The sequence below is a fragment of the Candoia aspera genome, chromosome 8 (assembly GCF_035149785.1).
Source record: "Candoia aspera isolate rCanAsp1 chromosome 8, rCanAsp1.hap2, whole genome shotgun sequence".
NCBI lineage: Eukaryota > Metazoa > Chordata > Lepidosauria > Squamata > Boidae > Candoia > Candoia aspera.
The window spans coordinates 50,391,326-50,404,692 of NC_086160.1; the positions used below are offsets into that span (position 1 = coordinate 50,391,326).

At 37.9% G+C, this 13,367-nt stretch overlaps 1 protein-coding gene across 2 annotated transcripts in view; it reads left to right on the top strand.

Annotated features, from left to right (window-relative positions):
- The window catches only part of SEC24D (SEC24 homolog D, COPII coat complex component), a 71,116-nt gene that overhangs the window by 49,127 nt on the left and 8,622 nt on the right, over nucleotides 1-13,367 (top strand). For both annotated transcript variants that reach the window (XM_063310419.1, XM_063310420.1), the window contains exons 14-17: nucleotides 7,218-7,334; nucleotides 9,730-9,900; nucleotides 11,991-12,087; nucleotides 12,700-12,845. In XM_063310419.1, the coding sequence (XP_063166489.1) occupies nucleotides 7,218-7,334; nucleotides 9,730-9,900; nucleotides 11,991-12,087; nucleotides 12,700-12,845 (531 nt within the window). The remainder of the gene's footprint in view (nucleotides 1-7,217; nucleotides 7,335-9,729; nucleotides 9,901-11,990; nucleotides 12,088-12,699; nucleotides 12,846-13,367) is intronic.

Genomic DNA, 13,367 nt, shown 5'->3' on the forward strand with positions numbered 1-13,367 from the left:
TCCTAGGCTTCAGGAAAAACCTGCCTGAGCTGGAAAAAACTGCTGCATTGTCAGTTCTGCCCACTGAGCCCACAGGCACAGCTGTTCAGTCTGCCATGTCCCCACCAGAAGTCTTTTTTTTTTTAATTTAGTCCCTGCCCATCTCCTCCCATCGGGGGACTCTTAGCCATTTACAATAATCAGTTAAAACAACAACCATACAATATAACTAAAAATATACAAATTTCAGTCATTTCTGTATTCCATTTCCATCCATTAATTTATTCTTGGCTCTGTATTTTCTTGTTTTAACACATACAGTGCATTCAGGTTACTTTTATATTTCTTCTGATAAAGTCAACTCTCATTTCCATGTAACAAAGTGGGATGAAGTACACTGTTATACACAGCCATTTTTGCTTTTCCTGAAAAGCATTCTTTCTTCACAACAGAGCACATGTTACCTACCAACATTCAGCTAGCATCTGTGCATTTTAACATTTCTTCACCCATTTTCTCATAGTTAGTAAATATTCTACAGAAATTTATCTATATACTCTATTTTGGGGGATATTTGTATATACTGTAACATGCAGTCATTCATCCCATTTTCTCTGTCAAACACACTGACGATTTTGTAACGTAAATTTTCAGATCCATATTCTTTGTTATATCATGCAATTTATCTAATGTTTGCTGCCAGTCATTCAGATTCTCAGCCAACCATACTGTAAATAATAGTCTGCATACAAAAGTGCTTAAAGTTTGTGATCTCAATCAATGCACCTCTAACCTCTTCACAAGCATTTTTATACCTGCATTCATAAATTCCTTAATGATCACAGAGACATCAGATATTCTTACGTTATTCCCTGCTCAGTGTTGAACCATTTGCTAATCATTCTGCTTATTCTCACATATTTTAGTTACATAATTTCATTCAGAAACTTCAGCTCCCTATTAACCCAGTCAGCCTTCATTTTACTGTATGTTTTCTTTAAATCAGCAAGGGTCCATTCTCAGTCACCTGCTGAAGAACAAAAGTTAGGGCCAGAGACTCCAGCCCAGCACGAAACCTCTCTGCATTTCCCAAGTTTTGCTAATTGTCACCTTTCATTCCCCTTCAGTTAGAATTTTGCCAAACACCTTCCCAGGCACTCTTAACAAACAGAAACTCCTGTATTTTTGCATTAATTCTTGCTACCTTTCCCTTTGGATAGGGGAAGAGTAACAGCCAATGGAAGAGAATATATGTACAGTACCTCAGGGTTGAACTGTGGAGTTCTTGGTGCTCTCTGAGCTTGGTTATTTGCCTGCAGACATTTCATTACGCAACTAGGTAACATTGCACTGATGATGTTACCTGGTTGGGTAATGTCTGCAAGCAAACAACCAAGCTCAGAGAGCACCAAGAACTCCACAAGAGTAACAGCATCCTTCCAATCATTGGGCACAGATGCATTCTTTATAGTCATGTGAAACATGCCTCACAGCTATTCCATAAGCAGATCTCATCTGTATTTTAACCTTTCTCCAGTTACACCACCTCTATCTAAAGATTCACAGTTTTTCAGCATTTCATGGTATTTATGATTTCCTTTTCATCATTTTTCTTGGATACTTAACATTTATAGCATTATCTTCAGTTCCAGTTTTTTGATTTACATTATTTTGATTTACATTAGAAGCAGGAAGCCAGCCAGGGAGGCCGTTGGTCCCTTGGAAGAAGAAGGAGTCAAAGGTGTGCAAAGAGGAGAAAAGGAAATTGCAGAGAAGCTAAACAAATTATTTGCTTCCATCTTTAAAGGAATAAAAATGGCCTAAGCTCTTATTCTGAGGAAAAGAATCAGACAAACTAAGCCATATAGTGGTGACAGGAGAAGAAGTGCTAGGCCTTATTGTTAAACTGAACATAAACAAATCACCAGGCCCTGATGGCATCAACCCAACAGTTATTAAGGAGCTTAAAGCTGAGATTGTGGACCTTCTGACTAAATTATGCAATCTGTCTCTACACTTGGCCTCTGTCATTGAGGCCTGGAAGGTAGCCAGCATAGCTCCAATTTTTAAAAAGAGTTCACAGGGTGATCCAGGAAATTATAGGCCTGTCAGCTTAGCATGTCTTCCGGGGAAGATAATGGAAACTGTTATTAAAAATAAAATTACCAAACATCTGGAGACACTGGTTTTGCTCAAGAATACCCAACATGGCTTCACTAAGTGAAGGTCCTGTCTAACTGATCTAAAGGGTCCTGTTTAACTAATCTAGAGTGTATTAATATGTGGATAAGGGCAAGCCAGTAAACATAATCTACTTAGATATTCAAAAAGCCTTTGACAAAGTCCCTCATCAAAGACCGTTGCTTTTTAACATACTTATAAATCATCTGGAATAGCCAAGTTTACTGATGACACTAAATTGTTCAAAGTGGTACAAACAATAAGGGACTATGAAGAGCTCCAAAGAGATCTCTGCACATTAGGGGAATGGGTGTCAAAATGGCAGATGTCATTCAACATGAGCAAGTGTAGTGATGCACATTGGTGCCAAAAAACCTAACTATTCATACAAACTAATGGGATCAGAGCTAGCAGTGACTGATGAGGAAAGAGATCTTGGAGTAGTGGTAAAAAGTTCAGTGAAGGTGTCCACACAGTGTATCTGCTGTAAAAAAAAGGCCAACAGCATGTTAGGGATAATAAGAAATAGTATTGAAAATAGAGATGCCAATATCATAATCATAATGCCTTTATATAAATCAATTATGTGACTGCATCTGGAATATTGTGCACAGTTCTAGTTTCTGCACCTCAAAAAGTATATAATGGAATTAGAGAAGGTTCAGAAGACTGCAACTTAGATATCCTATTGTGGATCGAACAACCACGCTGAGATGGTTGGTTAAGTGTCTAGTGTTTATTGTTCTACTTGACTCGACAGAAAATCCTGCTAAACTGAAAGGCTGATGGAAAACCCTCACAGTTAAAACCCAGAAATCTAAGGTGGGCCTGCTCTGAGTTTCTTCAAAGGAAGATTCAAACCTTCTAAACTATGCATGCATTTTTCCTCCTGGATAGGGGCATCCTCCTGTTCACCATCAGTACTCATGACATTAGATGATGAAAGAGCTGGAGTAACTTCTCTAAGAGGAAAGATAGCAACATTTGGAACTTTTCAGTCTAGAAAGGAGGCGAATAAGAAGGGATGTGATTTAGATGTACAAAATTATGCATGATGGGGATAAAGTGGACAAGGAGAAGCTATTTTCCCCTTCTCAAAATACTAGAACCAGAGGTCAACCAATGAAATTGAATCTTGGAAGAATCAGGACAGACAAAAGGAAATATTGTTTATACAATGTATAATTAAACTTTGGAATTTGCTACTACAAGATACGATGCTGGCTACCCGCTCGACTGGCTTCAGAAGAGGGTTGGACCAGTTCATAGGTGTCATGGGGATCAATGGCTATTAGCCTTGATGGTAGTGTGCCTACTTCTGAAAGCCATCTGCTCGGAGACTAACGGCTTCCTTGTGCAGCTGGTTGGCCACTGTGAGAACAGACTGCTGGACTAAATGGGCCAGGGGTCCAATCCAGCAGGGCACTGCTTGTGTTCCCACACAAAATCTATAAAATATTCCATCCAGCATTCTCTCATTTCAGTTTCATTCCACATTATTTCATCACTTTTATTTTTAATACCATTCACTAGGCAGGAGGTCTCTTGTTTAGCTCTCTTCATCCACTTTCAAAACAATTTTTTATTCCCATGACAATAGCTCTGTACTTCCTCTGCCTCTTTTAATCTGAACTGTTCATTGCTCTCTTTCACTGCATTGTTCTGCAACTGTCATTGTACACATTATACAATATGTTTTTCTCATGCTCATTTGCAGCAGTAGTGCTCTTACATGCTCTCATCTGCAGCCTCTTTCACCTAATTGTTCTACCAAGCATCATGTTTCCTACTTCCCATTAGAGTAATTCCATGCAATTCTGTGGTGCACTATAATTTTTTGTTTTTATTTATTTTATTTATTTTATCAAACTTTATCACTGCCCATCTCCCCACACAGGGGGACTCTGTCTGTTTTAATCTGTCCAAGCAGTTTCTACATCATTTTTTTGCATTCAGTTTCCATTTATTCCATTGGGAGATCAATCTCCATTCTAAAAATAATTTATCTTCTTTTTTTTTTAATGTCCATTTTTCTGAAGATCCATTCTAAAGACTACCAAATAATGATCTGTTCCACATTCAGAACACCTTATCGCTCTTGTATCTTTCATAATAAAATAAAATGTTAGTTGGTCCTGCCCACTTTGTGTCCTCTGTGCACTCACTTTGGAATATGGCCTTCAAGTTGCTACTTAAAGGCTGGTTAAGTCCTCCAGTTCCATTCACTCCTTCAGTTGCACATCTGCTTGACACTTCTATAGAGAAAACACTGAAATAGCTTTAACCTTAAGTCAACAGTCACAGCTGATTATATTGTGTTTTCTGATATGCAAATATAGATTCCAGAGCAATTATATTAAAAGTGGATGGTGGTAGTGGTGGAAAAATGTGAAATGTTTTATAGAATGTAGCTTATTTTCAGAATAGAAATATCATGTTCAGCACATTGTTTTGGAAAGCATGCTTTGCCTATAAAGGGTCAAGATTAGACTTTGGTGTCTCAAGGCTAGAAAGGATTTCTGGAGGACTGAACAGACGCTACTGATCAAGACAGTGTTCAGTTAGATGGAGCAATGATCTGATTAACAAGGCAGCTTCCTCTGTGTCTAAAAATAAGTATGTAGTTTATTTGTTGTCCTGAAATTTTGGAAATAACAATTCTAGGTCACTCTTAATTAGAATGTGCATATGTATGTATGTATGGACATGTTGGTTGTTTTGTATTTTAAAAAGTCACATATCTGTGGACAGAGAGAAGAAAATTCGTTTTAAGGAAAATATATTCAGTTATATGAATTAGATAAATGGCAAATGGCAACAGTTGTGTCTAAAAGAAATGAACAAGGGTGCTGCAAGCGCATACCAAGAAAATTAAAACCAAACTCCATACACTGAATACATCATAACTTCAAAGGGGGATCCATATGGAATGGTGTGTGTGTGTGTGTGTGTGCGTGCATTTGTGTGTGTGTGTATGTGTGTGTTTACTATGAAAGTGATACCAATAGCTCAACAGCCTTTTAGTCTCTGCATTTATTTTCCTTTGTTTTTTTTCCTCACAATGCCAACTGTGAACAAATTCAGTATCACATGCCTTGCTACATAAATCAAATGATCACAGCATTTTTGTATTTCACCCTCTTCCTGGGAAGAGGAAATTGATGTTTGAATAATAATTGGTCTGTTTGAAAAGGTGTGGTAGTGGAGTGAAAAATTGTAACTTATACTGCTCATAAAGATACTAAGTATAAGATAGGCTTCCTCTCATACACGTGACATAACCAATGATTGGAACTAGGGGGTGGGTGGGTAAAGTAATGGTGTGTGTGTAGGGATACATACAATAATCATGTTGCTTCTATGACAAATGCAGTGTTGACAGTCTAAATATGTGAGAAGGGTTGATGCAAATTTAACTGCCCTCTTTCCCAAGTGATTACATACAGTATATTTCATGATAGCTCCATTTCTTTTGGTTTTCTGATGTGAAACATTTTTATTACCTCTTTTTCATGCTTCAGACTGGGAAACATGTGAGGTTAACTGTTTCAAGGTGAATGTTTTGGGTGCTAATTCATTTTAGATTCTGTAAAACAATTTTGAAAACTTAATATTTTAATGCTAACTTCACTTGATTCCCAATAATTATCTAGTGTGTAATTTACTTATGAAAGACAGCCAATGAATAATGTACTTCTGAAATACTGCATTCACATGCACTAGAGTGTAGGGATGACTTACTGTAGGCAAAATTACTACATCATAAATTTTATGTATTTTAATATTAAAACAACCAGCATCTCAGTCCTTGATAAGATTCAGTGGGCATTTATATGAAAAAATTAGTTTGCTTCAGGTATAGGCTTGTTTTTGGCTCTGTGAATAACATGAAAGAACCAAGTAAACACTGATATCAGTGACGGATAGTAGATGCCTATGTATTCCAGATATTTTAGAAAGATATCTCTGAAATAAAATAAACGTTGTTGAAACTTTTTTTGCTTCTCTATTTAATTCAAAAGTGGCAATCTGTAGTGGGAGTCAGACATTGGTGAAGGAATTCAAAAGCTGTTAACTGATAAAAGAGACTGTACAAGAATTCTCAGCCCTGGGAAAGTAGTAAGCGTAAGAAAATGGTTTAAAATAAGTCTGTGATTCTGAATAGTGTATGAGACGACCAAGGAAAATTTGGGACGGCTTTCAAGGTTCTGTTATTACAATAAATAACAATAACGTTGAGTCCCATTAACTCTTTTGAGCTCTGTTTCCTGACCTGGTCCACCTCGAAGCTCTTCTGTTTCCTGACCTGGCCCTTCCAGGTAGCCCTAAAATACAGCTGTAAAGTGCAGTTGAATAAACTTCATTATTATGGTGATGTGCTTCAGCTAATTTCATTATAACGTTGTTTAAACTTGTATGTCCACTCTAACAACCGTTGGATAAACCCATGCTGTTTTTCCGTACTCGGGTCAACACTGTTCTATAGTGAATTATTTGTTCTGTTGCTAATAGCATTATCAACATGAGAGAAATTAATGGCACCAACCCTGTATTGCTGTACATAGAATTTGTCATATAGATATCCTCCTATTCAAGATGCTGGGTCTTGAGCTGAAGGATTGTCCCTTATGGGCACTCCGGGCCCTCAAGTTCTAAAGTACTTCACTGTAATTAACTGGATTAAACTTTGCAGATGGACCCTCTCGGCTTTCCTGGTGTGCCTGTTAATACAAAGACACGTGTACACAGAGGGAGAGAGGGAGAAAAGGAGGGAGAGAGTTTTAACTATATCCATGACCCAGATACTACTATGTTAGATTTTTTTGTGGATACTAGGTTTCAATTTTCAATTTTGTTGGTGGTGGTGGTGGTGGTGGGGAGGTATTAGGATATCAAAGTTCAAGCTCTAAACAAATGGAGTATTTAGTTTATAAAGTCTCTGAGAGTTTATACTGGAATAACAGAACTGTATAAGGCTTTATCTCAGAAGTTTATATCTGCAGGAGAATAAAGGTCATTTTTGTTTTTTCCTTTTTTTTAATCTATTTTTGTTACAGGCAGCAGAGTGTGCTGGAAAATTGTTTATCTTTCACTCTTCATTGCCTACTGGAGAGGCACCAGGGAAGCTGAAGAGTAGAGATGACAGAAAATTGGTCAATACAGAAAAAGAGAAGGTATATTCATTAAAAAAAGGAATTATTCTACAACTTGCTGCATAAAAGAGTAAACATGGTTATGTTTGCTGCATGTCATTGTTACCAAGTTCATCTGTCATTGGTTTTTTGCCAACAAAAGTCTTACAAATTGAATTTAGCTTAATGTAGCCAGTGTAATTCTCAGTATATCAGAGACAACTGCAGTCAAAAGATGCTTTCATATTTGAGGCATTCTGACTCAATAACCCTGACACAAACTCCATGGGAAGCTGCCATTTTTTGCAACTCATCCAGTTAGCAATGACGACAAACTATGAAAATGGCTCTGAATAAAAGTAGCACCAGTGTTAGGTAGTAGTAGTGAATAGAAAGCTTAACAACTGTGATGTGAACCTCCAGTATTAGTTAGTATTTTTTAATTCTGCTTTGGGATGTATTGCTGTCAGGCATAGAAGTTACCTTGCACTGTTTTTCAACTAGTTTTCATTCAGTTTGTTGGAGTAAAATTAGCTTTAGAAATTGTCTATTATGGAGTGCTCTGATCTAAATTAGCTTGTTCCTCCACTAAGAGGTGTTTTCCCATCACCCAGTCTTCTATACATCTTAGCCATGATTCCAATGGGGCTTACAGGTCTATAATTTTTTTGGGTCACCCTTGTCTCCTTTTTTATATATGGGGACTACAAGGGCAACTTCCCATCCAACCAGGATGCAACTTGTTCATTTTTATGGGAGAGGAGCCCTGCTAACAATGGGGCCTACCAATCAGTATGTGTCCTAAAGAGTTCCAGGGGTAGAAAATCTTCTCCAGGCACCGTATTGAGTTTCAGAGATTGAATAATAGATTCGATTTCTGATACTGACCCTGGAGGCCAGGAGGAAGGTTTTCAAAGGCTAAGGGGTCAATGATTTGCTTATGTGGGAGGCCCTGGTTAGGATTAGCAAATAAGTTTGCATAAAAAGTGTCCCAAGCTGAAGGTATCTTGTTAATTAAGGTGTGTGAATGCATCTTCTGGCTTCCCAGAGAAGCCACAATGTGGCCAAGAAGTAGGTGCATATCTTATGTCTTTCGGCATGCAATAGTCGTTCTGGCAGTTACCCTGGGTTCCCATTAACTCTAAAGGGAGACTTACGAGTGAATGCTTCTTGTGGCTTTTCTAAGTAGCAATGCTACTGTCCCTACTAAGGGGGAAGAATTTCTCCTTCCCCTGGAAAATAGTCCACCCAGTTTCTCCATCCATAAATTTGTTTTATGAAGCCCAAATGAAGGCTGTGCCATCCTAGTCCACCATTTCTACCCTATTAAATGGATATTGTTGTCTGATCAAGAAAATGAAAATGGGTATTAGATATTATATTTCACTTTGCATGTTACCTGGGATTTGATGTCTATGCATACAAATGAGTGATATATGGATCTGGATCATTTGCCTACGTGAGCTATCTCAATTAAAAATTACGGGGCTGTATTAAAATACTCTTTTGTAGTGGTTGGATTTGGGCAAGGGCTAATGGTTTACCGATACTAAGAATTCTCTGGGAGAGAAGTTCTTCATTGAGAAGGCAATAAGAATTTTACTAGGAGAGGGGAAACTTCACAGAGCTTTCAGCCTCCTCTGGGCTTAGCTAGCAGCATCTTCTGCTCAAAGAAGAATTACAGCTGTGGTTGACTGACATGGAAGTTCTATTTCTAATAGTTAATCTGTCTCGGTCATATATACAGGTAGTCCTCGCTTCATGTCCCCTTGTTCAGCGAATGTTCAAAGTTACAATAGCACTGAATGAGGGGGACTTACGACAGGTCCTTGTAGTTGCAGCCATCACAGCATCCCTGTAGTCACATGATAGTGATTCAGGTGCCTGACAACTGGCTCACAATTATGACATGCAGTATCCCATGGTCACGTGATTGCCATATGGGACCTTCACTGCTGGCTTCTGACAAGCGAAGTTGATGGGGAAGCTGGCAGGAGGTTGCAAATGGCAATCATGTGACTGCAGGATGCTGCGATTACATGGGATTCACCTATTGAGGGGAACTGGGACTGCCAAAACTGCTGTCATAAGTCAGTGCGGTCACATAACATTGTGCCTTATGACCACATCGCTTAGTGACAGAGTTTCCAGTCCCAATTACCATCAGTAAGCGAAGACTACCTGTACCAGTTCATGAACATATCTGTGCAAACTGCACAATTCTTAATACATTAAGGTATTTGATTAGGACCTGAAATAGTTTATCTATTCTTTTCAAAAAAACATGCAACTGCCTTGGTGTTTGATGCTTAAAATTGTTTAGCTCTTAAAACTATATCTGAATTGCATTTACTTTTTGGTTTGCCTCCTTATTCATTGCAATATCTTGTTCTTCTGTTTGCCAGTTACTTAGAATGCTTACTTTTACATTCTCCAGATGCTGTTTCAGCCCCAGACAAATATTTATGAGGCCTTAGCCAAAGACTGTGTTGCTAACGGCTGCTGTGTAGATCTGTTCCTTTTCCCAAGCCAGTATGCAGATGTAGCTTCCATGGGCCTTGTGACTTTGCATACTGGAGGCACACTGTACAAGTACAACAATTTTCAGGTAACTGACAAAAGTTCCTTTTTCTATCTCAGTAGCTTGCAACCTGGGATCAGTAGATCACTCTGACGATATTGTAGGTGGTTTATGGAACAGATGCCAAAATAAAATTAAAAAATTAAATAGTCAAAAATTCATTCTCTCTTGAAATCTCTTTAGATTTTGTCAGGTTTGCAAGATTTCAGTGTATTTTTAACTTTGTTTGTTTGTTTGTTCATTTATTTTGAAACTGGGATGCATACATGGTGGATAAGGGAGTCACAAGCACTCTTATATCACCTGATGACAATTTGCTGACATCAAGCTTACATAGTGGTCCCAAAAGTAGTGGTCCACACATAGGAAATCAGTTTCTGATTTTTACAAATGCAGAGTGAATTCTCTGTTAGAGATTCCACCTCCATCTTTGATAGGCAGAGGAATGCCCTGAGGAAGGCCCAAAATCTTTCTTAGAATATTTTTCTGGAGGACTTCCCACTTGATAATACTACTAGTGTTTCAGAAGAACACTGTTTCTATCATTTTTATTCACTCTGATGGAAAGAAATTGCTGTTAATATTTCAAGAGTAAATTTTATAAAGTTGTTGTAGGTTGGGTGTAGTATTCTGGCACTTACCATTACTATGAAGTGGCCAGTTCATGCATGCCAAAATTACCGAATATGCATGCACATTAATCATCTCTGGTAGTCTTCAGCATCTCTGGCTTCCCATCCTTGAATTAATTCTCTGGAAAGGAAGTCATGAAGCAACCCTCCCTGCAAGCTTCTTAGTTTAAGCAGAGGTATCTACGAAAACAATTGAAGAGAGATGGAGAAATGTGTAACAGAGTGTGGGGATAAATAAATAAACAAACAAACAAACAGCTGCAGCATAGGCTCCTTGGTAATTTTGTAGTGGTAAACGCAAAAAACATCAGAGGTTCTAAAGCATCTTGAGGATGTGGCAGAAAAGAAAACCCTCTTCTGCAGTGGGGAAAAATATTTGGAGAAATTGAAAGACAGATTTTAGCATAGTATTAACCCATATTTTAGGAAGGAATAGGAATCATGACCCTTCAGATGCTGCAGAACTATAACTCCCATCAGTCCTCAATACCGACCATTTTAGCTGAGTCTGATGGGAAATACAGAACAACAACACTAGGAGAGCCACTCACCTACAGTATGATAATATGTTGTTTGGCCATCAGGAAACCTTATGATAAGTCCCCTGAAAATGCGGTGCAGTGATTGAGGTGTTGGACAAGGACCAGGGAAATAGAGGTCCAACCCACCTTCAGTCAGTGGATTAGGGCTGAAAAATCAACAGTCACTTATCCCAAACTATCTCACAGGGTTGTTATGTGGAAAAACTATAAGAAGTCTTGAGCACCCATAGAAACAAATAATGAAGAATGCAATTCATATTTCTCTAGTAGTGAAATGAGGAAAAAACTTTGTCTAGCAGCCATCTTGATTGGAACTAAAATTTTAATCCAATTTTCTTCTCCATTCCAAATAGATTAAAGAACTATATGGATTATATCTCTTTCTGCTTGTTAGTGCTAGACTCCAAAGGAACCATTTGTGTTTAGTGGTATTCTTGTTCTTTTCCTGACATTAAATAATTATAAGTCACACTTTGTTTCTCATTCCCATCTGTTGCCTAGGCTTAAGGTGACAGTGCACAACATTAACTTAGAAGATCACGATAAACAATTATTTTATTAAACTGGGAACATATACATATAAACATATAAACATGTGCTAACATAAAATACATGCTTACTCTAGTTTTGGTTTTTTTAATGAGAAGGTAGCCTATTTTCTAAATATCTATTTTTATCAATCCATTTTTTTAAAGAGTGGGTTTTCTTTACTAATATTGTATTTTTTTCTCTGTAGTTTAACAAGCAGTTTAATTTTTCTTTTAATCTGCATGACCATGTGAGAGTGTGAAAGTCGTGCAAGTATTAACCACATACTTTATAAAAGGAGTGATTTAGTGCTATTAATTCCTTACAGTGACATCCTGAAACAATTTATGTTGCACCGCTGCCATCTGGTGGTAGACACTAGTCAAGTTTTTCTCAATCTCTTGTTTTCGTTTAGATACATTCTGACAGTCATCAGTTTCTGAATGATTTGGGGAAGGATATAGAAAAAAAAGTGGGCTTTGATGCTATTATGAGAGTTCGAACTAGCACAGGTAACAATTATTATTACAGAGGTCTGTTTGTTTATTTTACATACTTAAGAGATAGTTTTACTATGCACCATATTTACTGGAATAAATTGTGAGGCATTGGGAATTAGAAAACCTCTATGTAAAATCTGTCAAATCTTTCCAAATGCATTCTGGATTTGTCTTGGTTTTTAGATGAGAAACCACCCAGGTTTTTTACTGAAACTTTCAATTACATAGCCTGAAATAAATCCATCACTGTTGGCATAATTATAGTGGATCATTTGAAAAAAAAAAATGTCATGATCATCAGTCTTAATTTCAAGCACAGTTTCCTTTTTGAAAGTAAGTTTCCACATTGCTGCTTCAGCTAGGAATAGGGGGACTTTTTTACTGGTTTCGGGTTAATATTTCTTATGAGAATGGTGCTCGTGGTATTTACTCTATAACGGATCACCTTCCCACATTAAATAGAATGCAGATTGATACTGAGAATGGCACTGGGTGGGTGAGTAGGTGGTTGTGAAGAGAGGGGAATGCTATTCCTCTGAGTCTATCTACTATCTTACCTATTGCAAAAATGGTGCTGGTGGCTGTTATTAACTGTACAACTTACTCCTTTCTAATCGCCCCTAGGTTTTAGAGCAACAGACTTCCTGGGAGCTATTTACATGAACAATACCACAGATGTTGAGCTGGCAGCAATAGACTGTGACAAAGCTGTGACTGTGGAGTTCAAGCATGACGATAAATTGAATGAAGATGGTGGGGCTTTAATCCAGGTAAGAAGTTCCTGGGCCACACGCATCTTTGATGTCTTTCTGGATGATCGGTACATCGGAATGCACAGTCGGTACATACAGACAGTGTTGTGCATCCTTGGGGCCATATGACTTCCCTAACATATGATCAGTGGTTTGTCTCAGGGAAAATGCCATCATTCTAGCTACATTACCATGAGTGACATTGCAATGTATGAGCTTTAGTTATATAATTTTGAGTGGTAGAGTACACGTGAATAAGAAAATAGTTAAATCCCTGGCATTGTATGGCTGGGAAGGACCTCTGTGTAGAACCTTGGAAGTCAGCTAGTAATCAGAATGAACCATACTGGCTCAAAATAGACTTTGGTCCAACTCATTATAATGTTTTACTACATTTTAGTTTATCTGGATTTGTATCCAAAAGAAGAGAGTAAAATTCTATCTACTTGTAACAACTCACATCTTACTCTCTTAAGGTGCCGTCCTAGGTTTTAACCCTTTGTGCGCCACCCAGAGTCGAAATGGTGAGACGGGGGGCTA